Source organism: Squalius cephalus (assembly GCF_949319135.1).
Source record: "Squalius cephalus genome assembly, chromosome: 15".
Classification (NCBI taxonomy): Eukaryota; Metazoa; Chordata; class Actinopteri; order Cypriniformes; family Leuciscidae; genus Squalius; species Squalius cephalus.
Genome location: NC_137136.1, coordinates 29,997,854 through 30,022,426, shown reverse-complemented (window position 1 = coordinate 30,022,426; position 24,573 = coordinate 29,997,854). Strand labels below are relative to the sequence as shown.

The 24,573-nt window shown below is 37.4% G+C and overlaps 1 protein-coding gene across 1 annotated transcript in view; it reads left to right on the top strand.

Annotated features, from left to right (window-relative positions):
- The first annotated feature begins 1,239 nt into the window (after window positions 1-1,239).
- Window positions 1,240-24,573, top strand: part of LOC307172117 (lysophosphatidylcholine acyltransferase 1) — a 59,846-nt gene continuing 36,512 nt past the window's right edge. The window contains exon 1 of the mRNA XM_079894183.1: window positions 1,240-1,760. Coding sequence (XP_079750309.1) covers window positions 1,647-1,760 — 114 coding nt within the window. The 5' untranslated portion in view covers window positions 1,240-1,646. The remainder of the gene's footprint in view (window positions 1,761-24,573) is intronic.

Sequence of the window (24,573 nt, the reverse complement as noted above, 5' to 3'; positions counted from 1 at the left end):
CTCCCCCTTGTTAACTTAGCTTGTCCCCCATGTTGTATTTATAGGCCTTGTGTTTTACTTGTGTTTACTTGTCAGTCATTGTGTTTACTGTTAAGGCGTTCTGCGAGTGAATATGTTTCCCAGTTTGTTCATTAAAGTTTCCTGCACTTAGATCCACCTTCCTGCTCATTTACACAATCATGACACTATGCGATAGCAAGGAGGCATTGCAATACTTTTTTCATATGCAATGACATTAGCAAATCATGCTGATAAGCCATAAAGGAGCAGTGCCTTAAATGGAAAATGTCAGGGAAGGAAGGGTAAGAATGAGGGTTGAAAAAAAAATCTTTTGTTGTTTTTAAAGATTTGTTAAAATTATAAGTGAACCTCAAGTAACATAATAATAAAACAAATCCATGCATAATGACCCCTTTTTTTTAAAGTTATACATTTATGTAGCAAGTAAGAATCTATTATAGGATATGTTGTGTCACATTGACCTGCATCAATCCAAGAGAGCACAACAGGAAGACGATTGTTTAATAAACACAGAGGGAAACAAAGCACTGCACGCTATAACACAAAATTAACACTAGACCGGGAACTGAGGAAAACCAAGGGCTTAAGTGCACAAGGGAAGTTAATCAATAGGGAACAGGTGTAACTAATTATAAACCATGGAAACTAACTGGTGGCAACATAAATGTGACAGTGAGACAGTTTTTCAATAACTGAAGGATATGTAAAAATATGATATTTGGGCTAAAAAGCACCCCCACTGTTGCTAAAAGCACAATTAATTACATGATGGCTGACTTTTCCATTAGTTATCATGACAGATAAATTCAGGCGGCAAATTGTCCACAGTATATATTAAGCAATTAAGTAATTTCATACACATCTCATCTAACAAACGTTTTTGATTACATATGTGCATGTATATATATATATATATATATATATATATATATATATATATATATATATATATATCTCAACTACATTGTATGTATTGCTATCCATTTGTCTGTCAGATACTAATAGGAATTAAAACTTTAAATTGAAATGAATAAAAATGTGATTGAAATTAAACAACATAGTTAACAATCTAACAATCAATTAAACAAACAAATAAATAAATACATTTTACAGTACACTACTATAGTGAGCATTAAACGTAACTTAGAAACGAAGTGTAAATTTCTTCTTATTTCTTCTTAAAAGAATATATTTTTTTTCAGTGTATAAATTGGGTGTTTATAAAAGATAGATGCCTTTTGAATTTTAGGATGGGGGTCCCTCATATTTGGAAACTGTTAGCCATCAACCTTTACCGCCCATTGAAGCGGATGGAGGATCTGCGCATGCGTAGTCACATCACAGTGGAGTATCTTATGGCGTGAGCGGAGGAGGAGCGGGCCCACGCATGCGCACAACCGGCAGGATTCTGTCCCTCCATGACATCCAGCGGGACTGACTGCTGCTGTTGCGCACACGGAAAGAGGAGTGTTCGTCAAATACATGATCCTCCTAATCCCTCAACGCTCCTCAAGCTCCAGGACTGATAGATAATAACGCGTTCGAGTGGAATCCGCAGGCCTAAAGGACGCAGATACGGATATCACGGCGGCTCGGTGACTGCAATTGATTGGGATTTTTCGAGGATGAGGCTGATCAAGACCACACATGCGGATGGAGGACAGAAGCGCGAGCTGCCTCCTCCATTCAGGAACCCGTTCGTGCATGACTTACGATTCACGCCCATCCAGAAGCTCCAGGTATGTGTTGCGTTTGTGTGTGCTGATGTGGATGGGGATGTAGGCCATGAGATGTTCCTCTCTGGCCTGCTCAGATGAGTTTCCTTCCTGTGCTACATGTTGCACTCAGTCTCGAGGAGCCTATCAGCATTCAGGAATCATGCATGTTCAGCTGCAGCAGAAGCGCTCTTCAGCACACGTGAGGCTACAACGGGCTTTTGTTTTATTCGCTGATCTGCGCCATCAGCTGGAGTTTATAACGTGCCAGTGTGTGCAACATCCATCATACGTCATGTCACTTAGAAAAGTATCTATCTATCTATCTATCTATCTATCTATCTATCTATCTATCTATCTATCTACCTGGCTCTCTAACTGGCTCTCTAACTGTCTCTCTCTCTCTCTCTGTGTGTGTGTGTGTGTAGAGAGATGGCAGCTGCTTGACAGATAATCAGCTTTGCAGGGTGAAGAAGTCCATGTGTGTTCATGGAGGTCTCTATCAATAAACTACAAGTTGCAGTTTTTTTAAGCAATGATCACTAGTTAAAATGTTGCATGTTGCATAAAACTCATATTCATCATTACAATTTGAGTGAAAAGTTGAAGTGGAACATTAAAGAGATGATGTCTTCAGTATTTTGGTCGGCAGGACTGGAGCCACATGAACTAAAGCTGATGATCATGTTTTTCCAGCGGGATCTGAGATGATCCAAAGATCTTCTTTAGCTTCAATGGAAGAAAGAAAATCCCACTCACTGTACAAAGAGGCACATGATCGGTGACTCATTTGTTTATTGATTATGGGGCTATCAGTTTTAAATGGGTATTTCTTCTTGATTTTCATCTTCAAATCATACAACATTTTAATTCAAGTTTTAAATGAGAGAAAAAAAAAAGAAAAAGAAATAACGTGTTTCAGTGTAGCTTCAGACTCTTGTATGTAAATATAAGTTCCTGAATTCAAATAAATTCTAATCAGAAAATAAATAATCAAAAATATAATCAGACTCCCTAAATTATACATATCCCTGATATATATAATCAGAACTCCCTACCTTCCCAAGAATGAGGGCATACAGAAAAAAAGAAAACGACCAGTTATTTATCTCATGGTAATGTGTGAGTTCAGTCGCCCTGTATGCATCAGCACATGTAAAGGTGTGTGACAAGCAGTCTTTTCAGGGACTGCCAAGCAATTAACATGGGCTGAATTGACCTCTCCAGGATCCTTTAGCATCTCAGTGTTGAAGGCTTTTGTTCTCGGATCTATGCCTCTGAAATCCTTTAATTCGTCAGCTCTCCAATTAAACGAGAGATCTTGAAGCCTCAGGTAGTGGCCCATTCAAGACAAAAGTTTCTGATTTGTCAGACACCAACTTTGAATAATCAGTCTTCATTGTCAGTTTTCACGCTTGCTTTGTTTTTATCTGTCAGGAAAGTTTTGTTACACTTCATATTTTTATAGTGATGTAACTGATATCACAAGAACTTCTGTGGTCAGAGCTCTTTTAGTCTTATCATGTGCAGATTATTGGCTTTTCTTGCTTGTACAGTGAATGATATCCCATGAATTATTCTAGTGAAATTCACATGAAATCTCTCTTAGCTTTTCTGTCTTGTACAGCGAACAATATGGCATGAATTACTCCACATGAAATCTCTGCTTTCTCCTCACTTGGACTGTTTTCACAAGGGCAACTTTAAAACTTCACCTTCATCCCGTTTCTTCACTTCTAATCCCTATTAGCATCCTTTCCTGTGAGAATGTTTCTAGAGTAGGGAAATGTAATTTTCAAGATACTACGACTGGAAGCATTTTGAATGATCCAACAGGGTTATCTTAAGTAGTTCAAGTCTTCTGTGTTATTTTTGTGTTGGACAGACTCCTCCTGAGACCGTCATTCATTCAGAGATTGTCTCTGGCTTAGTAATGCGTCATATCAGTTTCTAACCACAGATTTATATGTTTTCAGACAGTTGAAAACCAGTATGTTTGAAAAGCAATAAATCTGCACTGGCTTGGGTATTATGACTTTTGTGTAGATGTCAGTGTTTAATTTAAAACAACATCATCACACGTTAAGTATACAGTTATTGCTTATGTAATGATTGTATTAGTATACAGCCCACTTGTTTCTCAAAAGGTTTTTAAGTGAACGTCACGTGGAGCCATTAGTAGCACAAACACATCATTTTTGTCCACGCTGGGTGTAATTATGTGCTTTTGTACTGCTTACTCAGCTTTGTGGAATGTGTGCGTAAAATTATTATGTGAATTTAAATCGCTCTCGGCTCCTTGAGGAATCTTTATGATATAATGATAATGGTAATGTTTACAAATGGTATCAGTGCATTAGATTTTTCCTGCAGAAGCAATTGCGTTCTGTGTCCTAATCTTTATTACCTCTGCCATCAATCCGTGTTTTAAGTGTTAATTTAAAGCGTGTTTTCCCAAGACGTTCAATCATTTTTTTAACTCCTTCCCCACCAGCGTTTTTGAAAAAAGTTGCCAGCCACCGCCAGCAAGTTTCTTAGCCCCCAGAATGTTTTGTTGTGTGAATATTTTAATATCCAATATATCAAAAGAAAGAAGACCCTCTGCTTTTAAACAAAAAAAACCTGTTTTATTCTAGCTTCATCCTTTTTTTTTATCAACAACAACTCTTGAATGTGGGTAAGTTTCATAAAAAAAACAAAAAAAAAACAACATTTTGAGCAAAAAGCTGAGAAAATTGCATTTCTGTCAAAGACTCTCAATCTGTTCTCTTTCTCTTCCCTTTTGCATTTCACCTCTATTTTTGCTTGTGTAACGATCTAGCAATACATTAAACTTGAAATTGTGGATGTTTCTCAATTGTGAATCACTTTGGATAAGTGTTTGCTAAATGAACTAATCTAGTCATAGTGTTTTATAATTTTCTTTAAGAGTGTGTGGGGAGAGGAGCATTTCTTAGGTCTGTTCGATTCCGGGTTTTTGGGAGTCAAATCCTCGACTCCATTTAATTTTAAAAATAGGGTCAGGAATAAAAAAAAAGTCTTTCCCACTCCAGTACTGGATGGGACATTCTGATCGACAAATCTGTTTTTTATAACAGTAAATGCTCTTTTCATGTAGTCGCGATGTTATATGTGACCCTGGATCACAAAACCAGTCATAAGTTGCACGGGTATATTTAATAGCCAATATGGGTCAAAATTATAGATTTTTCTTTTATGCCAAAAATCATTAGGCTATTAAGTAAAGATCATGTTCCATGAAGATATTTAGTAAATTTCCTACCGTAAATTTATAAAACATTTATTTTTGTGAGTGAATGCAGCACAACCGCGAACATAAATGGACAACTTTAAAGGCGATTTTCTCAATGTTTAGATTTTTTTTTTGTACCCTCAGATTCCAGATTTTCAAATAGTTGTATCTCATCCAAATATTGTCCTATCCTAACAAACCATACATCAATAAATACATTTTTATTGATGTATGGTTTGTTAGGATAGGACAATAGTTGTGTCTCATCCAAATATTGTCCTATCGTAACAAACCATACATCAATAAAAATTTATTTATTCAGCTTATTTATTCAGCTTTCAGATGATGTATAAATCTCAATTTCAAAAAATTGACCCATGTCCAGGGTCATATACTGTGTTATGTTTATCAAAATAAAACTGATAAAAACCCCACTTCATTGATAGTATAGTCTTATGTTGAACTTAATTATTGTAGATGCTGTATTAAGCAGTGCTAAAGTATTAAATAGAAAACTCTGTAATGTCTGTGTGTGTATTTGACAAATATTGCATTTATTTCACTTCTGCTGTCATAAAGTATGCAAATACAGCGCGAGTGTCACTACGAGAAGCAAAAAAAAAAAAAATACAGAATTGATACTGGCAGTCGATTCCCGTCCTGGAGTTGATTCCGACACTAGGGCTATTGAGAGTCGAGGAATCGACTCTTTTGGAGTCGACTCCAAATCACTACCATTTCTTCTTTTGCTCGCGCAACAACAGACATTTTATTTCTCAAATTTACGCTGTGCTTTCCATTAAAGATGATTCAGCAAGTGTGATTTGCTCTTACATGGTTTTAAATATTCAATTACTAAGAGGGTTTGACTCCAAATAATGCTTGAAAGTGGACTGGTTTTGACTCCGTTTGTGAGCTCATGCGGTTGTTTTTTGCAGCCATATAAAAATAAAGAAGCTGTCACATAGTTCCACGTTGATGCCGCCTTGTGCTTTGCGGCTGTATTTTTAAGTGGTGATCTTTCACCTTTAGTCAGTGAGATTCAGGATTTTTGAAGGAGCCCAGCAACTTTGTAAAGTTGTAACCTCGTTCTGCAGACGACTGTGCGTTCTAGTTTTACGATGATTCTCGTAACATCGGCTATTTGTTTAGCTTACTTTAGAAAATCCCAGATATAACACTGAGAAAAGAGTGAAACTCTTCATGGGTTAGTTCACCCAAAAATGAAAACTGTCATTAATTACTCACCCTCATGTCGTTCCAAACCCGTAAGACTTTCGTTCATCTTTGGAACACAAATGAAGATCTTTTTGATACAAATCTGAGAGCTTTCTGTCTCTCCATTGACAGTCTACGCAACTTAAACTTTGACGCTTCAAAAAGTTCATAAAGAGATCGTGAACTAATCCATATGGATTGAGTGGTTTAGTCCAAATTTTCTGAAGAGACTCAATCACTTTATATTATGAACAGATTTAATGGTCTTTTATTCACATTTTATTCCCCTCTTCATGTCAAGTTCTCCAGCACAAAGTTTTAATAGTGAATGGAAAAACTCAGTAAATGGAAATTGTGTGATCTCCTTAATCCAAAATACAAGACTCCAGCTCTGAATATCCAGAGCACTTTGTAGAAATCTACTTTACATGACTTGAACTTGAAGATAAATGATGATAAATCAGGAAGCAATTAGTAGTAGTAGTATATAACTATAAGCAGTTCTTCAAATGTGTGGAAATTGGTGAGACTCCAATACCAAGAAAGAATTCAGTTCTCCAAAAAAAAAAAAAAAAAACCTATATATAATATATAAAAAACAACAACTATATATATATATATATATATTGGGTGTAACGGTTCAAAATACTCATGGTTCAGTTTTTATCACGGTTTCAGTGCGGTTCGGTATGTGCTATATTCAGGACTATACTGTCAAATAAACAGTAGTTCTCATTTGCGTCTTCTGGCTCTTGAATGTTTAAATTGGCGAGACTCTGTTTGTCTGTTTTACACGTTATTTTCAATAAACCGTATTATAGGCTAGATGCGTCGTCAGATTTAAGATGAACCACGGTGAAAGTGTTTGCCAAGCTGGGGGTGGAGAACTGTATGGTTAGTTTTTTTGCCAAGAACCGTTACTATATATATATATCAGTTCGTTGAACACATTACTTCCTTTCTAAGATTTTGGGGTGTTTTCACATTAGCACTTCTGGTACACACCCAAGTTCATTTAACATCAGACCTTGGTTCATTTGTATGATGTGAATTCTGTTTTCTGAACTCTGGTCTGGTGTGCACCCATGAATCATACCTGAATCTGTTTGAATAGGTGGTCTGGGGTATCCAAAGGATACAATTTGATACAAGAAATGATTTGCATTTATCTGTCTTGGGTGAACAGCTGTCGCTTTGACTCAAATGTACCGCAGTTCAGACGCCAAAAAATACAGTGTGAAGTTGTGAACACTAGCAAGGGCAGCCAGATCGGTCGAACTCCCCAGACCAAGCAATTAAAACAGTGAAAGTACCTTTTAACAGTCACTGTGCCGTGATGTACCTAAATCATTTAAAGGTGCAGTATGCGATTTTTTTCAAAATCGTTGTTGAAGACTGTTGATATTTGAAATCAACCCAAACAAACACAACCCTCTCTTCATTGCTCCGTCCCCAAAATGCATGAACACTCTTTGTTTTCGTTGTTAGTAGCCAGCAGCACATAAAACAATGTCACTCACGTATGGAGCATATACAACGCAACCTCTGCGTCGTTTTCAGGCCCTCCCCCCACTTACGCTGGGGACACACTTAAAGGTGCTCTAAGCGATGTTGGGTGACGTCACTTCTTGCTGACGTTCAAAGTATTGTCAAACAAAACAGAGGCTACCTCGACCCTCCCGCCTCCTCATCCCATCCCCCCACCCCCTCCCTTCCTTCCGTGCTTCCTGAAACAATCATGAACCATTTAGAAAAACCAAACTGGATTTACCCACCTGTTCAGCAAAAACAGAACCACCTGCATTTCGGATTGGAAGCCCTTCTGCCGGCGGAGTTCTCGCCACCTTTTGAACGCTTTGTTATTTGTTCATCGGAACGTCGTTTTTTTGGCTGTTTGTCGGCCATATCAAAATCCTCAAGAATATAACATTTTAACGTTAGTCGTTGTCTAGGACATCTCTCCTCTAGCTAACTTCCCTCTTCATGCTTCTCTCTCCTCCACTCCCCACACCCCCCTTCATGTGCACGCGCATTAACCCCCCAATCCCCACCCCCAAATCATTCTAGTGGGTTATTGGCTGGAACACTGTTTGTTATGTTTCATGGTCCAGGCTGGGCCAGTTTGTTTTTGTTGCCATTTGTGGAGCCTGGGCTGTCTACAGAGACCGCGTTTTTTTACAGTGTGTTCAGGGGACAGGCAGCTAGCGGATAGTGAGGAGGTGTTTGCTGTATGTGACAAAATATTTTTTGGCCTAAAAAACGTGTGACATCGCTTGGAGCACCTTTAACTACTGTAAGGCTGATTATGAATGTAATTTGATACTTACGACTGATCATGCCCAAATGTGAAGAGTCAGAGACAGCTGCGTTCAGTCGGTGTTCACAGTCAATGTTTAAAATCTGCTCATTGGGAATAGTCTATTAGTGTGTTCATTTCAGTCTTGGAATGTTTCAGCTAGTCGTTAAGTGTGACCCTGGCATTAGGTAGGGCCCTATGATTTCCTTGATGCGTAATATTCGGACAGAATCGCGGAATACTCTCATAAATGGAATTCACTGTATAACGCGGAATTTCACAAAATTTGCAAATTTTTTGATGAATACATAAAAAGCAGGTCAGTACACTTAAATCAAATCGCAATATAGAGTCATGTCTGTGAATATTAAACCGCAAAAAAGACTATATAAATATGAATCCTGCATGTTTCGCGTGTCTCTTTGTGAAGTTTCATTTCCCACACACTGAAGCATGCGTGTTGCTCGCAGTGTTTTTAACCTCTGCTGTCTCACTATGAGGACATGAATGCATGACCTCATCTCCAGAGCACAAAACCAATGAGAGTCACTTCATGGGATTTTACCATTTCATTTGAGGAAAAATATCGTCATATCATATACACAGAAACTCAAAGGTGGCAAACCGTCAAAATAACTTTTGTACAGTAGATTTTAGCTATGTCTCAATGTAATAATAATAACACTAACACTAATAATAATAATAATAATAATAGTAAATAAAACTTTATTTTTTTGTGCACCACTTTGTTTGACAAAAAGTTTGTTTGATTTCATATAATAAAAAGATAAATTAAATTAATGTTTTATGTCTTCATTCGATTGCCAGAAAAAAATTAAATGCACAACATAATTTCTTAAATAAAAAACAAAATGAAATTAATTTTGAATTAATAAATTGGTTTTATGAATTAAATTAATTAGACATGCTTTTTGATTAAAATTTAATTAGAAATGTATTTCATTGGGGCTCTAAATATGTTTTGTTAAGGTTTTAATAAATTGTTGTTAAATTGTATAAGTTTCATAATTTAAATTAATTAGACATGCTTTTTGATAAACATTTAATTTAACCATTAAAATGGATTAAAAAAAAAAAACAGAATTTGGGAAAATATAAAACGGATTTCATAGGGCCCTGCCTTAGGTCTTTCGATCGCTGGAAAGCTTTTCTAATATTAACGCATGTCCTAAGCTGTTGTCTGATCATAACCCTTCTTTTTCCATTTGATATTTCTTTTGCAATGTCCCTCAGCCATCTCTCTTTTTACAGTCTTTCCTCAAATCTCCCTCTTGTTTCTTGTTTCTCTTGTTTTTTTTTGTCCTCTGTTGGAACAAAAGTGGGTACCTTATGTCCACCTCGTCTATGAGCAAGGACTTTAAATAATATAGATTCTGGAACATAAAAAAAAAAAAAAAAAAAAAAAAAAAAAAATTTAAATCGTACACCAAAAAGTTTTTCCTTTTTTTTTCTCCCAGTCCTTCTAAATAATGTCTATCATTAGCCATAGTGTAACACACACACACACACACACACACACACACACAAGAGAGTGAGAGAGAGAGTTGTCATTTAGGAATAAGATTGCAAGTGTGTTTGAATCAAGATCGCAATATTTTAATGATTAATCGTGCAGATCTAGTTTGCACTGTCTTTTTGGTTTTCTGCTCCAGGTGGTTGATTCCACAGGGACACCAGATGGTTCTTCATGTCGATATGTGGATCTATCTCAGTTTGAGGTGGCTTCAGCACAGGTGGCGTCACCTGCATGCTTGACAGGTTTGACAGACTCACTGAGTGATGAGTGTGAACCGAGCAGGAGGAAACACTCACAGCACCGTGAGACGTTGTGTGGAGGAAATGACTCATGGGTTTCAGATGATGCAGAATGAGTCTTCACTTCAAGACAACTAATAGTGGTCAGCCTAGGATGTGCCCAAAAAAGACATTTACTGTCATAATTTACTCATCATTTACACCCTGTCTTGATGCTGTTCCTAACCAGTGTAAACTTCTTTATTCTGTTGGACACAAAAAAAGATTGGGTCCAAACAATATTGGAGTTTCATTGTAAGGAAAAAAAGACAAATATATTTTTCCAAAATATCATATGATACCATTATTATGGTACTTTTTATAAGGATTTCTTTAAGGGGAAAATACAAATGCCTTCATCTTCAAGTCATTAATGGCTTGAGCATAGGCCGATCGATACAGTAAGATTTTTATATTTCAGTTAAATTTGATACATATATCAAATCAATATATCGCTATATAGTTATTTTTTTGTCTTAAGGTTTTTTATGATATCAAAATTGTTGATAGCATTGAAATTTCATAATTCTTATCTCCATTTTCAATATCATTTAAAAAAGTAATACTGGCCTAAAAAAAAATCTCTCTCGGTGATAAAGAAAAAGCAAAGAAAGCAAACTACAATAGAACAAATAAACAAATGAAATAGACCTACCTGAAAAATTTCTAGCACTAGTAGTCTTTACTGTGTAAAATAAATATACATTTGTTCTTATTAAAGACGTTGAGACGGTGCCGCTGCATGTCATGCCATAACTCACTGCAGACGCGCATCTGTATGCGTCATCAGCATGAGATCGGCCTTTACAGAGACCGCCGATCAATCTTCCCAAATCTTTTATCGGCCGATCAATTGGAGCACCCCGATTAGAGAGCACGCGCATAGACTGAAATGAGTTCTCTTTCGCTGCTAATTGTGCGTCAGCGGTTTAAAAGCACCTGTTTTTAAACGGCTATGCTTAAAAACGATAAGCTTTCGTGACCGCGCGACGCAGCAACGTCAGGTGAGCGTAACCGCAATCAAGATGATAGTCCAAAATCTCGGGTTGACAAATTTCTTCTGGTTAATCGTGTCTACTAGGGCTGGGTATCAGCAAGGGCCTCACGATTCGATACATATCGTGATACATGTGTCTCACTCGGCAGAAAAATAAAAACTTCCATTCCAATTTATTAGCAAAGCTATTTGCATTGCACAGTGTCACTGAACAGTGAACACTGAAATGTATGAAGTGCATATTGTGTCAAGGAACACTTTTAACTAAAAATGAAGATGCCACAAAATGTATAAAACTAAAATTTCTTCTGTTGAAATAAGTTATTTTGATGAATCTGGGTATCTAAACAGTTGCTGGTCCCCTGTGACTTCCATAGTATATTTTCCTACTATGGTAGTCAATGGGGAACAGCTGCTGTCTGGTTAGCCACATTCTTCGAAATGTCTTTTTTTGTGTTCAGCACAAGAAAGAAATTAATACATGTTTGGGACAAACGTGGACAAAACCGTCACGGGATCCGTACATTTTCTTAGTGACATTAGCCTAATATTCCTGCTGCTGTCTGTTTTAATGTTTAATCAAACAGCAAAAAACAAAGAAATCACTCGCTGCTCTTGAATGAGTAAAACCTTTTTGCTCATGCAGAACAAACCAATTTGTTTTTTAATCCATGATTTTAGACAAGTAACAAATATATTATAGCTTGAATACAAGTTTAAAAACAGTGTTTATACACGTTATAATTAAGGAAATTAAACCATTATCATCATGAAATATGTGTGCGATAAACCAAAAAAAAGAGAAACACCGGATCTTAAGACACATTGCTATTGAACATCAACAGTCACCACCAGAATGTCCATCTTCACCATGAACTTAAAATTAAGTTCTGTTCAATTGTATTCATAAAACGAAATTCATTCCAAACACAAATTGTATAAGAACAGTGTGTAAATATTAGCAACACTAACATAACAGCAAAGTTATGTTTTATTTTAGTTTAAGCTAAACCTTTAACATTTCAATCATTAAATTAATCTAACTGAATCACAGGCTATCAATTAGATAAAGTGCAGCCAAACTCAACATGATGTGTGTTTACGGTGTATGTCGGCAGTGTTGTCTCTGGCGGGGGCAGGGCTCTGGATGACGACATAATTGGATATTGCAATATTTTTTTAAGGCGATTATCAATAATAATAAAAAATATATACATATCGCCCAGCCCTAGTCTGTTTGGATAAAAGCATCTGCCAATTTACTTGAATGGGGAAATACCAAAATCTCACTGCCAATCTCACATTTCAATAACATTAGATCGGTAATACAGTCTGATATTTTTTGACAAGCTGATAAACCACTGATGTTTCCGCAGCATTCGATCCCGTACCAGCCGACTTCCTGTTTCGAATGCGCATGCGTCGCGTCTGAACGCGTTGTTGTCTTTGGAGCTCGATTGATTTATAATTCTTGATTTCTCTCTAAACTCATTTACAACGAACATTTTCTACTTTTCCTCACCTCATAGTTACAACGCGGACTGTTGAGCAGACGTGTCTCAAGCCTAGTGATCCAACGCTGGATACTCTTATAGGTTACGTCCGTGGATCACGGCTGAACGCGTCTTCTCCGCACTCATTTACAAACAAACATTTTTTTTCGCCTATCGTGCGTCTACTCTACACCGTACCACTAAAAAGACGGATTATATCCAAGACTTCAGCCATAAATTAGTATTAATATTGATAGCATCACTGGTAGCGTCGTTGCTAACTTAACGTACTGTCCATCTGTTAAAATGGCGAATATATTAGATGTAAGTGGTCTACCTTTTGGTGCAGGTGAAGACACATTTGAGCTGCACGCGGTGCAGTCTGAGCTGGAAGCTGTTGAGAAACAGATCCACGACCTTTTAGTGAGACAGGCCGAGCTGATAGACCGGCGTTTGGCTCTTGAAACATCACGCGCGGATGCACACAAATCAGAGATTAACGTTACTAACCCGCTAACTCCGACCTCGTCTACTCCGTGCGTTTCTCAACATCGGCGAGCGTCGAGGTCGCGATCAGCCATGGTCTCGTTCACTCCGGCTCCAACATGCCACCACGAAGCCTGGATATTTCCGCAGCGGAAGACGCGAGTCAGGCCTAGACCAAGAAAACTCTCTCCGACCCTCCCGGTTTTCGAGATATCCACACAAAACCGCTTCTCCCCTCTTCGCGAAACAGAACGCGATGCTGTGATCATTGGCGATTCCATCGTTCGACACGTACACGCTACGTTAAATAAAAGTAAGGTGCATAGTCACTGCTTTCCTGGTGCTCGTGTTTCTGAAATCGCCGCTCGCGTTCCCGAGATTCTGAACGAGCGCGTCGGAACTGTGGTCTTGCACGCAGGAGTGAACGACATCAGGCTGCGCCAGACGGAGGTTCTGAAGAAAGACTTCAGGAATCTGATCGATACGGTACGCAGCACATCGCCTGATATAACGATCATTGTGTCAGGACCGCTTCCCACGTACCGTCTAGGTCATGAAAAGTTTAGTAGATTATTCGCGCTAAACGAATGGTTAATGTCATGGTGCAATGAGCAGAAACTACTCTTTGTAAATAATTGGAATCTGTTTTGGGAGCGTCCTAGGCTTTACCGTGCTGATGGCTTACACCCAAGCAGATTCGGATCGGATCTTCTGTCAGATAACATCTCCAAAATGTTAAATACCTTTTGACTAGTAACCAAAAGTCCAAATCATAGTCTCTGCTGCACCAATTTAACTGATATAAATAGTGTAGAACATTGCATAGAAACTGTGTCTATTCCTCGTTTAGTGAGATTAAATAATAAATCTACTGCAGGATCTAGAAAAAATCTAATTGTTATTAAACCAGAAAATGTTGCTATTAGTAATCAAAAACAATTTCTAAAGCTAGGTCTTCTAAACATTAGATCACTCACACCTAAGGCAGTTATTGTAAATGAAATAGTCACAGATAATAGCTTCGATGTACTTTGCCTTACTGAAACCTGGCTTAAACCAAATGATTATTTCGGTCTAAATGAGTCTACTCCATCAGGATACTCCTATAAGCACGAACCCCGTCTGATTGGTCGTGGCGGCGGTGTTGCAACAATCTATAGAGATATTCTTAATGTTACTCAGAAAACGGGCTATAAGTTTATTTCGTTTGAAGTACTTGTACTAAATGTTACGCTCTTAGATGCTAGAAAAACATCCCTATTATCTCTAGCCTTGGCTACCGTATATAGACCGCCTGGGCCTTACGCTGATTTCCTAAAAGAGTTTGCAGATTTTCTCTCAGACCTATTAGTTAATTTCGATAAAGCATTAATTGTTGGAGACTTTAATATCCACGTAGATAATTCAAATGATGCGCTAGGGGCTGCGTTTACAGATTTATTAAACTCCTTTGGGGTCAAGCAAAACGTTACCGGACCAACTCATCGTTTTAATCATACACTCGATTTAATTATATCACATGGAACCGATCCAACCGATATAGATATCATTCCACAAAGTGACGATGTCACTGACCATTACATGGTAACTTGCATATTACGTACTCCTGTAATATGTCATGCTGCGCCGCGTTATCGATTAGGCAGAACAATCCTTCCATCTACCATAGATAATTTTTCAAATAGCTTATCTGATCTGTCTCAGCTGCTCAGTGAACCTAAACAAACAGATGAACTTGAGGAATTAACTAGCACTATGAGCACCATTCTCTCTGGATCATTGGATATTGTTGCACCCATTAGATTAAGAAAGGTTAGAGAGAAAAGTAAAGCACCATGGTACAACAATACTACGCATGTTCTAAAGAGAGAAACCCGTAATTTAGAGCGTAAATGGAAAAAAACTAACTTAGAGGTCTTTAGAATCGCATGGAAAGACAGTATGTCACGTTACAAAAAGGCCCTAAAAGAGGCCAGGGCTGAGCATCTCCGCAAACTAATAGAAAACAACCAAAACAATCCTAGGTTCTTATTTAACACCGTGGCTAGACTAACAAATAAACAGATGTCTCCTGAACAAAATATTCCGTTCCAGTTAAGTAGTAATGATTTCATGAAGTTCTTCACTGAGAAAATAGAAAACATCAGAACCACAATTGTAAACGTTCAATCCTCAATTGCGTCTTATAATTCAGCCTCAATTATCACCCCGCAAGAACAATTACAATGCTTTACAACTATAGAACAAAAAGAGTTAAATAAACTTATCACTTCATCTAAAACAACAACATGTTTACTAGATCCTATACCAACTAAACTTTTGAAAGAAGTGTTACCTATAGTGGAGGAGCCTCTCCTCAATATTATAAACTCGTCTTTATCTTTAGGTTATGTTCCAAGAACATTTAAACTGGCAGTTATAAAACCTCTCATTAAGAAACCACAATTAGATCCACATAATCTAGCAAATTATAGACCCATTTCAAATCTACCTTTTATGTCTAAAATACTAGAAAAAGCTGTGTCCGCTCAACTGGGCTCTTTCTTGCAAGAAAATGACATCTATGAAAAGTTTCAGTCTGGATTCAGGCCGCATCATAGCACTGAAACTGCGCTTGTTAAAATTACAAATGATTTACTTTTATCTTCTGACCAAGGCTGTATCTCAATACTAGTTTTACTTGATCTTAGTGCTGCGTTCGATACTATAGATCATACAATACTCTTAGATCGACTACAAAATTATACTGGTGTTCAAGGACAAGCACTAAGCTGGTTTAGATCGTATTTATCTGACCGCTACCATTTTGTTTATTTAAATGGAGAAAAATCGATCATAACTCCAGTAAACTATGGAGTGCCGCAGGGATCTGTGTTAGGCCCTCTATTATTCTCAATATATATGCTGCCACTTGGAAATATTATAAGGAAACATGGAATTAGTTTCCATTGTTATGCTGATGACACTCAAATCTATATTTCATCACGGCCGGATGAAAACGCTAAATTATCCAAATTGACAGAGTGTGTTAAAGATATAAAAGATTGGATGACGCGCAATTTTCTTTTATTAAATCCAGACAAGACAGAGGTACTAATCATCGGTTCAAAAAACCACCCACAAAACCTCTTACAATACAACTTTAACATCGTAGGATGTCCTGTTACTTCATCCTCTACAGTAAAAGACCTGGGTGTTATATTAGACTGCAACCTGTCTTTTGAAAATCATATTTCATATGTTACAAGAACAGCCTTTTTCCACCTTAGAAACATTGCTAAGCTACGTAATATGCTATCTGTTTCTGATGCAGAAAAGTTAGTTCATGCATTCATGACCTCGAGACTAGATTACTGTAATGCTTTATTGGCTGGTTGTCCTGCATCCTTAATAAACAAGCTACAGTTAGTCCAAAATGCCGCCGCTAGAGTTCTTACTAGATCAAGAAAATATGATCATATAACTCCAATTTTATCATCACTACATTGGCTACCTATAAAGTTCCGTATTAATTACAAGGTATTGCTACTGACTTATAAAGCCCTAAACGGCTTAGCTCCAGTTTATTTAACGGATCTTCTATCGCCCTATAATCCATTGCGCTCTTTAAGGTCAGTAAATTCGAGGCTTTTGGTCATACCTAGGATATCCAGATCCACCAAAGGAGGGAGAGCATTTTCACATTTAGCTCCAAAACTCTGGAATAGCCTTCCTGATACTGTTCGTTGCTCAGACTCGCTCTCCCAGTTTAAAACTAGATTAAAGACGCATCTCTTCAGCCAGGCATTCATATAATACTTTTAATCTTACAGTTAAATCCGACCTCTAGTTCATAAACGCCAGAGGAGAACTGGCCCCCGACTGAGCCCGGGTTCTCCCAAGGTTTTTTTTCTCCATTAGGTCACCTGATGGAGTTTTTCGGTTCCTTGCCACTGTTGCCTTTGGCTTGCTCAGTTGGGGATATTTGGGAATATTTAATTTAATTAATCAATCAACGATACTATTGATCAGCATTACCAAACGTGGACGTTCCACTAGAAACAAACATTGATGTATTGTTTTATTACTGTGAAGCTGCTTTGATACAACCTATGTTGTGAAAAGCGCTATATAAATAAACTTGACTTGACTTGACTTGACTTGATATGAACTGTCCCATAAATGTTGTTTCCTATGCTCCAATAAGCATTAAAAAAGCCTTTGTCTTAGGACAAATCTACTTTTAGTTGCAAATGTGAAATGCTCATGTCGTCGAGCTCTGGTGTTCAACAACTACATTAATCAGTGTTATACTTCTGTAATGTTCAGCTTGAGTTGTTCGATTCATCAAAGACTCTCCTTTTGTGCTCTACAGAAAAACAAATACGAGTTGTAAGGTGAGTAAATGACATCACAAAGGAGCTCACGGCTGGACAGCAGTTTTGTTTTTGTTTCCAGCATTAAGCTGGTGGAATCAGCAAAATCTTTGATTCCTGATCTCTCGCCATGTATTTTTAGCGCACACTCATCCCACGCTTCTACTCACTGATATGGGATTTGGCAGCCTGTTGGTCTGTGATCAACTCAAATAAAGCGGCTCATTGGAAACCATTAATATCTTCCAGCGCTCACAGCACTAGTGTTGTTAATTGGTCACTTTGAAAGCTATCAGTGTGCAAATGCAGCTGAGTGCTGATAAGAGCAAGATAAATATTGACTGGAGATATCCCATAATACCCCTCCACTGATAAGACGTGTTTCTATTTGATAAGGCGGCGGATCAGCCTGGTCACTTTAGGATTGAGGGCAGAATAAAGCTTTTATTTGTTTGTGTTGTAAACTTTTGAATGCGTCCCATGTCACACCTCCTCATGGACGATCTGTAAGATATCTTAATGTCTCTGTCTTGTCTTGGCATCTGACCTTAAATCTATGGAGGTGTAGATTTAAACTAAATATATATCAACCATAAATATTATGGTTCCCTGGTGTCAATCACACGATTTGCCAACATCCTTCTCTGTGGAAAATACATGAGTAACTCTTGCAAATGTTTTAGTCAGTTAAATCAACTGTTTCATATCAAATCAGTGTTAAATTACTTTAACATTTAAAAAAGCTTAAAATGTCCCCCCACTCCCATAACAAATCAGCACACTGTTGCTGATAGGAACATTTAAAAAGACCCACTGTGGTGAGAAAATATATTTTTTAATGTGGTTTTTGTTACGATTAATCACATTAATGTCATAGTTAACTCGCCATTAATCGCACATTTTTATCTATTCTAAATGTCCCTTGATTTATTTTTGTCTCATTATTTTTTCTCATTTTAATGCTCTTATCAACATGGAAAAGTGGATCGGCTTGCTTTGTGCAAATGTTTTTTATTGAAAACAACATTAGCATACTTTAGTGTTCAATTTCACTCTAACATTCTCAATTGGAGCAGTCATTCACACTTGGAGCAAATAATCGCATCAGAGAATTCGCATCAGCTGTGTGCTTGGCCATCAAGTGGTATTTCAGACTGGCCGTGCTGCGATGATAGCTCAACCACAAAACACACAGATCACTTTGGTCTTGTCAATGGAACCATTTGGCAACTTTTTAAAAGTAAACTTTTCATTCAGAATCTTATTGGCATCCATTTCGCCGTCTCGCGCTCGCCATCCACTCAAAACGTAACGTTAGCCTACTACTCTTCGGCCGGCTCGCAAGCCCAAACAAGTGTGTGCGGCGTGCCTGTTGTTTTGTGCTCGGTCTAGCTAGATCCGGTGTGGTGTTATAGTTTTTCTAACGTTACTAGTTGTCACAACAGCATGTGAAAAAAAACTACAAAGTTTGCTAGTTCCAAAAAGTACGTTAATCTCGCTACAAAAAAATTAATTATAATAATTAATCATACTGGTTATGATCAATTATTACCTACACATTTTAAATCGCCCAAAAAGGGAATACATAGCCCATGTATTTGTATCTCTATATAGATAATTAACTACAACAAATTATAATCAATTATAAATATAACAGATTGGGTATAGGCCGAGGTAAGACACAAAACAAAACTCGGAGAGAGATGATGAGGTAAGACGCAAAACAAAACTCGGAGAGAGATGATGAGCCGCCGTCATCGTCCTTTAAGGAAAGCTTAGTCCAAACCTTTTTTGGGTGAACTGACCTATTACTCTCAAACTTTGAGCGGGAGAGAGTTTCTTTGTCTCTTTCTGACAGCCTAATTTGCATGGTTTATGATGGTGTCAGAATTTGTCATTTCTACTCCAAAGGATGGTAAACATAGTATAACGCATTTTATTGTAACCTACTATATTTATATTTAGCTAAGGCAAACCGAGAGTTTTAATACCAAGATAGACATGTCTGGAAGATACAAAAGTAGAGATAGGCCTACATTCTTATTCTTTTATTAGCACTTAGTTCATCTAACACAACTAGAAAGTCATAACTAGGCTAATATGAGGTGGGAAACATACATACACACAGGAATATATCATATACATTTTGGAATGACTTATATTCTGAGTTAAATGCAAAGAATGTTTGTGTATGTGTATTGGGGCGTCTCTGAAAGGTCTCTCCATGCCACCTGGACTTCTTGCTTTCCATGAGAGGGGAGTTGAGGTGATTATCTTTTTGAAGCTCACGAAGGAGTTTGGAGGTGTTTCTGTTTTATCTCTACCATGACACTAACGTGTCAATGGAGCAATTTGATCCAGATTCATTGGCTCTAGGATTGTGATTTACATGAATGAGTCCAATAGGTTAAAAGCTTTCTGAAGCTTAGAATAAGTCATCGTGATTTCGTCCAGATGCTACAAGCCTAACATTAGCAACACATTATTAGCTGTTTGATAACTTAGTCAAGCAAAAGGCTAATCATATTAATTACCGTTATGTGTCTGACATTGTATAGAGCAATACATAAAAGGCATTACCATTCTGATTCATCGACTTGTAGATGACCCTGTATAATTCACTCTTCCTCTTCTTCTTCTGAATCAGTTTCTGTTTCAAACATGTATGACTGAATTAAACCAGTATTTATTTTCCACTTGCCTTTGTGCAGCGTATACTACAGTAAAGTTGATCGAGTGGATCAGAGCTTGTGTGATTGGAGGCGGAGACTAATTAGCATTTTAATGTATCGCGTATACTAAATGAAGCAAGGGGGTAGAGTTACATTCAAGCTATATTAAGGCATGAAGAAAAAAATTTCACAGGAAAAAACATTTAAATGTCATATTGGTGATCAAAGATTAGTTTTAAGGTATAAAATTATTGACTGCAGGGAGACTTTAATAGATTGAATTAACATTTAATAAAACGTTTAATAAATTAAATATTATTGGGAGCATCAAGTCACCAAAACAGATTTTTTCAAAGCAGCTTTACAGTGATAATAGGAAATTAATGGAACACAGTTTATTTTGGCTGTACAGCAGCTCTAGAAAAAAGTCATTGTCCAGTTTGAGTAAGTTTTTTTATTGCTTCATTTCCATTGTAATAATCATTAGTTATTAACTTAGGGGCCACTTACACAACACCATTTTCATCCGGAAACAGCAAACTTTTAATGCGTTCTGGTCAAGTCAAGTCACATTTATTTATATAGTGCTTTTTACAATACAGATTGTTGCAAAGCAGCTTTACAGAGATAACAGGAAAATAATGCAAAAAAGTTTGTTTCCAGAAGAAAATAGCTTCACAGTCCAGCAGTCCAGTTCAGTGATGTTTCATTTTTGTTGTAAAAAAGTTATTAATTTAGTTCATTTATATATATATAGCCGCTCTGGAGTAAACAGTGATGTCATCGTCCAGCTCAGTTCAGTTCTCATATAATGGTGTCAATGCAGGCAGATTAATAATATTGTTGAATATTAAATTAAATGTTAAATTTAATGTCCCCAACTAAGCAAGCCATGCCAATGGCAAGAAAGGTGAAAAGGCGACAAAGGTGAAAAAGGCTACAGTGGCAACGAACCAAAACTCCATCAGCGGCAGAATGGAGAAATAAACCTTGGGAGAAACCAGGCTCAGTCGGGGGCCAGTTCTCCTCTGGCCAGTGAACGAAGCGTGTATGATTATGATTCAGGCAGCATTAAAGGTCAGAAGTCAGATTGGATTGGATCAAACAGAATATTTCCAGTTCCATCTGGAAGTCCGGAGTCACGCGGGTATGGAGACAGGTTTGTTGAGGATCAATGCCGATTACTGTCGTGTCGATGAGGCCTTCACAGTTGACAACCTCTGCTGACTCTTCAGGGATGCGTTGGTCGTGTCTAGGCGCAGGTCCTCCATCTGATCTGGATACGGCCTGGATCCAGCTGAATACAGTAAACTTTGGAATAAGCAGAAAGACTAATGTGGTGGCAAACAATTGTCTATTACTGAGTAAGAGACAAACATGTAACAATTGTCTTTAAAGATTATTATTATTTATTCCCTTGCAAGGAAAGGTCAGCAATCATACAGTCATACAAAGTGGCTACTGAGTGTGACAACAAGAGGAGGGCATCCTTCCTTCCTTTATAGTCCTGGCTCCCCCAAGGGTATTTCTCGAGGCTAAATGAAGATATGTCTCAGCCATAACTAACACATTGTTTAGACTTGTTTATCATATTCTACCCTTGAATAGAGACCCTCTGTCTCGGTCATACATTTAGTCATACACTATTTTTTGTCAAGTCATCATTCTAAGTTCGTTTCTAAGTTTCTATGAATATAAGAAAATGCAAACATATAGAACATATTACATTTCTTCCACACTAACATTAGCATAGATGCCATTCTTCTTATGATGTAACCAGTACATCGGGTGTTATAGGTAGTGTTCCCGGTTCCGGCTGACCTAATTTATGCAGCCTAGTAATAATCATTTAACTGATTTGAATAATAGGAATGTATAATTTTCTATGTGTATGCCAGGTTAAAGAGATGTGTTTTTTGTCTAGATTTAAACTGACAGAGTGTGTCTGCTTCCCGGACAATGTTAGGAAGACTGTTCCAGAGTTTAGGTGCTAAATAGGAAAAGGTGCTAAATAGTTGATTTTGATATTCTAGGTATTATCAACTGGCCAGAGTTTTGAGATTGCAATAGACGTGAAGGACTATAATGCATTAAGAGCTCGCCCAAGTACTGGGGAGCTAAACCATTTAGTGCTTTGTAAGAAATCAGCAATATTTTAAAATTACAATGTTTAATAGGGAGCCAATGCAGTGTTTTTTTTATTTATTTTTTAGATTAACAGTTTTTTATTGATTCTCCGAAACTTTCGAGAATACATCATAATACATCTGTACAGAATCAACATTTTTACTCCGATAACCCCCAACCCCTCTCCCCGACTTGGTCACAACTTGACTATACAATTAAGTACAATTAAGACTTCCGGCATACAATAGTGAGGAAAAAGAAAATAATAGCATACATACATACCATCAAATTACACTTTCGAGTGTGAGCATGATTCCTACACAATTATTACTGCCCCTTTTCCAAATAAGTTAAGTATCTGGACCATTTCTTATAGTATAGATTTACTTTATCAGTCTGTTTATAAGACATTTTTTCAAATGCTGACACTCTACCTAGTTCTGTCATCCATTCCTGAAAAGAAGGGGTCTCCTCCGACTTCCAACTCCTAAGAATTATTTGTCTGCCAATCATTAAACTGGTTTGTACCCTGTACATTATGTGTTTTGTCTCTTATTTCATTATCTGTCCACCCACCTAATATAAACATTTGAGGACATAGTGAAATATGAGTGTCCAAAACTGTGCAAATGTGTTCATGAACTTTTTTCCAGAAATCCTGAATTTTTGTATAAGACCACAGAGCATGAGTTAAATCTCCATCCTCAGTTTTACACCTCCAGCAATATGGTGTATCTTTTAACCCAAGTCTATACAGTCTAGAAGGAGTCCAGTAAAAACGGTGCACGATCTTAAACTGTATAAGGCGTATCTTTGCATCCCTAGATGCCATTTTGACATTCTTTAAAACTCTATTCCATCCCTCATCATCGAATATCAGATTCAGATCTCTTTCCCATATTTTCTTAAGAGCTAATAAAGCTCCATCACCAAGACTTTGAATCAACCAGGAATAGTACACTGATGCTTCATGACCCTTCCCATATGCCGAAATTACCATGCAGTGTACATCTGCTGACTCAGGAAGCTGTGAACTAGACCCAAAAGTAGTACAAAGTAAATGTCGTAACTGTAAATACCGGAAAAAATGAGATCTAGATATACCATACTGGTGTTGTACTGTATGTGTTCAAATGACTTCAGACTACCATTTTCATAATTTTCATAAAGGTCGCTTAATATAATGACACCCTTCTTAATCCATTCCTTCCATAGAAAGGGGGTTTTATTAATACGCAATTCAGGGTTCCATCAGATGCTTGAACAAGCAATTGGGTAAGGGTCAAAGCTTCGCATACGGGACATTTTTAACCATACTGCATGCAAGTGTGAAATAATAGGATGTTTTTTCACCTCTCCTTCCAGTTTAATGGACAGACCCTGTAACAGTGAGATCGAAGGCAAGATAGATTGTTCGATCATATACCAAGGAGGGGCTTGCTCAGGAGGAAGTGACCAATGAGCCAGGTGTTTAAGACTAAAAGCATAATAATAAAACAAAATATTAGGCAGGCCTAGACCACCTTTCTCAACAGGTCTCTGTAGCTTATTAGAATGCATCCGAGGTCGCTTACCATTCCAAATAAAAGCCTTACATAATCTGTCAAACTGTTTAAAGTAGGAGAGAGGTATTTGTATTGGGAAAGACTGTAATAGATAATTCAGTTTTGGCGTACAACTCATTTTAATTACATTGACTTTTCCAGTCATTGACATATGGAGTGGAGCCCATCTATGAGCGAATGCAGTGTTGACAAAACCGGGCTAATATGGTCATACTTCCTGGTTCTGGTAAGAACCCGAGCTGCTGCGTTTTGGACCAGCTGTAGTTTGTTTATTATGCGTGCAGAGGAACCACCCATAATAGCATTACAATAATCTAGCCTTGAGGTCATGAATGCATGAACTAACTGTTCTGCATTTTTCATTGAAAGCATATGACGTAATTTGGATATATTTTTAAGATGGAAGAATGCGGTTTTACAGATGCTAGAAACGTGGCTGGCCGTTCATTTACACGACAACAGCGTTTTGGTGGCCTGAGAATGCAAACTTTGAAATAGGGTTCAAAGTGCAAGTTTTTGAAAACAAGTTTTGAAAAAGATACCATTATCATCTCCATGTA